Source organism: Egretta garzetta, unplaced genomic scaffold (genome assembly GCF_000687185.1).
Source record: "Egretta garzetta isolate BGI_Z169 unplaced genomic scaffold, ASM68718v1 scaffold366, whole genome shotgun sequence".
Taxonomy (NCBI): Eukaryota; Metazoa; Chordata; class Aves; order Pelecaniformes; family Ardeidae; genus Egretta; species Egretta garzetta.
Genome location: NW_009260018.1, coordinates 60,647 through 63,764, shown reverse-complemented (window position 1 = coordinate 63,764; position 3,118 = coordinate 60,647). Strand labels below are relative to the sequence as shown.

General features: G+C 55.4%; 1 protein-coding gene across 1 annotated transcript in view; it reads left to right on the top strand.

Annotated features, from left to right (window-relative positions):
• Positions 1-308, top strand: part of SLC39A14 (solute carrier family 39 member 14) — a 7,252-nt gene extending 6,944 nt beyond the window's left edge. Inside the window, exon 10 of the mRNA XM_035896117.1 lies at positions 275-308. Within this exon, the coding sequence (XP_035752010.1) occupies positions 275-308 (34 nt within the window). The remainder of the gene's footprint in view (positions 1-274) is intronic.
• The last annotated feature ends 2,810 nt before the right edge of the window (positions 309-3,118 follow it).

Here is a 3,118-nt window from a genome sequence, read left to right as displayed (position 1 = left end):
GGGTGGGGGAAATGGGTATTTCTCTTTTTTTTTTTTGTTTTTTTTTGGTTTTTTTGTTTGGTTTGTTTTTTTTCTCCTTTCCTTTTCCTGCTGCAACCATACGACGGTACTGACATCACACTACAGAAGAAGAGGCATTGCTTTTAAAGCTATTCCATAGACCATCTTGTTTTGGATTAAGTCTGAAGGGAGCTTAATCCCCTTTGCCGTAGGACTGAACTGACCGGAGGATCTCTTTCCAGTGTTGTATCCCTTCTCTCCTTGCGTCTCCCAGGAAGGATGGAGTTGGGAGACAGGAGCTCCTCTAGCCGTGTTGCTCCCCTCCTTGTGCTTGGGGTGGTGCAATGGGACGTGACGCTCTCCTGACCCCTTAGGGGGTGTGTGATGGGGGTCCATGGGGTACGGGGCTAGCGCTGGACGCGAGCTGCCTCAGCCTGCTCACCTGCCAGGGAATGGATGCGCAGGGGGTGACAAGTACCACCGCAGCAAAGAGGAATGGGGACCCGCCGTGTTTGCCGGCATCAATGCAAGGAGCTGGTGTTTCTCTCCTGCATGGGGAGGGCTGCCGAGGAAGAGGAGGTTCGAGGAGCACAGCTCATGATTTGAGCATCAGCCTTGCCGTCTTCAGAAATGTGTCTCTGGAGCCACATCTGGTTTTGTTCCCTTGGCAGCCCGGATGATGCCCTGGGAAAAGCAGGGTGAAGAGGATTTTTTTAGTTTTGTTTTGGTTTTTTTGGTTTTTTTTTTTTTTGTTTGTTTGTTTTTTAAAGCACATTCTGGGCATCAACGCTCAGAGCAGAGGACACCAAACCACACCCCGTGCAGGTCGGACTGACGGACGCGGGCTGCGTGGGGCAGTGGCTGGGAGAAGGCTGGCAGGGTGCTCTTACCTCCCTTAGGTCCCTGCTGCTGTACGGGGTGGGGAAAAAAAAACCCAACCCCTTCTCATTCCATGAGGGCAGCCGTGCTGGAGCAAGGGCACAAGAGCAGCGGGGCAAGCACAGAGCTGGCACGGCGAGCCCCTGCCTGGCCACTGGCTCCCCAGCCGGGGGATCAGTCCTTGCACTGTGACCAAGCTCCCACCAGCACCTGGGAACGGACACCGGTTTTTAAACACTGATGCTGCTGAGTGGCTGAGGTTCAGGGTGAGGGGGGGGGGATGTTTTTAAAAAGAAATATATATATATATAAAAAATAGACTACGAACCTCTTTAGGTTGCGTGTTTCCAGCCTTAGGGAGTAGCCAGAGAAGGGTGTTCCAGGCACTTCACAGCTCTGCTTCTGGGCTGGCTTTCCCCAGATTCACTAGGTGAATTGACTTATTATCATATTGATAATGTTGCCCACCCTACCTGTGTTGCTTGAGGTTCCCCTGCACCCCCTTCTCCCCCCCCAGACCTTATCCTGCACCCAGGAGTGGTGAGTTTGTGGCCACGCTGATAAGTGGGAGCTGATTTACGCAGCTTAGCTGGTAGGTAAGGCGCTGGATTGGGATGAGGAGTGGTGCGGATGGCTTCGAGAAGTGTGTTGGTGTACGTGCTGGGGACGCCTTGTCACTGAGCATCTTCCTTCGCTCCCTGCCTGTGCAGGTGGCCGCGGGTGTGTGTGACAGGGTGATGGCCATCGTGACACCTCACCTCGGTGCTGCTCAGCACCGGGGGCTGGAGCTGAGGCTCCCCACACCTTCCCTTCCACCCCCGTTTGGAAAGCAAAGCAGAGGATGCGCTGGGTATTTTTCCTGCCCATCACAAGATGGGCAAGGGACATCAGCCCTTGGCATAGCCTGGGGCAGGCTCAGCACCATCCAGTAGCATCGTACCCTGTTTTGATTGCTGGCTGCCAGTTACCTCACTGTCATTCCTAATTTGCCTTCAGTACCAGCTGGATGATGTTCCTCCTCTGAGGCTCCTAACAGTTGTCCCCGAGCCCATAGGTCTCTGCCTGTTGAGATGTGGCACTGCCAGTATCCTCACGGATCAGCACCTCTGCTCCCAGTGGCTTTGGCTAGGCCAGGCGTTGACTTTTTCCCCTTGGCACCCGGGATGCTGTTGGCTTTGTCCTGCACCCAGAAGGTTAAATATCAGCATGGGGAGGAGCAGGGGAGCCTTCTTGGGAGCACCCTTCAGCCCAGAGGTACCACACAGTCCTCGGGCCGCATGCTGCCTTCAGGACGGGCTCCGCTGTATCCCATGCAGCGTCTCTGGTTGGTGTGGATGGTCACCCTAAGTCGCTCCTCCCTCTGCGGCGGGTCCGTGGGACAGAGCCACCTCAATTTTTTTTTGCGGCGGCCCCCCACCCTCCTCTGCAGTGCCTCGCCGTCATTACCCGTGCTTTAGGTCGCTGCTAATTTCTCACTAGTTGGATGGAAAGCGGTATTAGAAACTCCCTTTCCCTGCTTGAGAGAGCTGCAGCCCCATCTGACCGACTCAATGTGGAAAAACTGAGTCCTTTGAATGGCACCCATGCCCTCTCTTCTCAAGGAGGTATTTGGAAAACACAGTATCGCTGGCGGCTTTCCACGGGGCAGAGGGCAGCCGTGGCACTGCCAGGAGTGCTTCAGCGGTGCGCACAGATGGAAAAGCTTCCGTGTTGGAGGCAAAGGGGGGGGGGAAATCTTGTTGTCTGTCCCCTGGGGACCACGAGGCGCTTGCAGACTGCGGCTGGGAGGTCCTCTGCGTCCCCCCGAGCTGGAAACGTGGCAAGGACTGACGCTTCTCGGCTTTCTCAGAGCTGGGACGGGCCCCTCGGCACATACTGGTGATACCAAGTCCGTCGTCATCTTCACGTTTTGAGTTTAACCCTGTTTCTTGCCGACTGAGTTGACGTTGAGAAACATGCAACCTGGAGATTTGGGGAGCGTGGGAGGGCGAAACCCCTCGGAGAAACAAGGCTTCTCGCAGAGAGGGACCCTCCCTCTGCTGAAGGAGCCGGGAGAGAGAGCTCCTGTCCCTGGCTTGGGCAGGCTGGTACCCGCCGTTGGGGAAGGCGAGAGGAGGAGGAGGAGGGAAAGCAACCCAAATCGAGCTTGTTACGGATTTTCATCCGTGTTTCCCTTCCCGCGTCCAATTCGAAGCTCAAGTTCCATCTCAGTATTTCAGTAACTCAGGTGTTGTAAGAG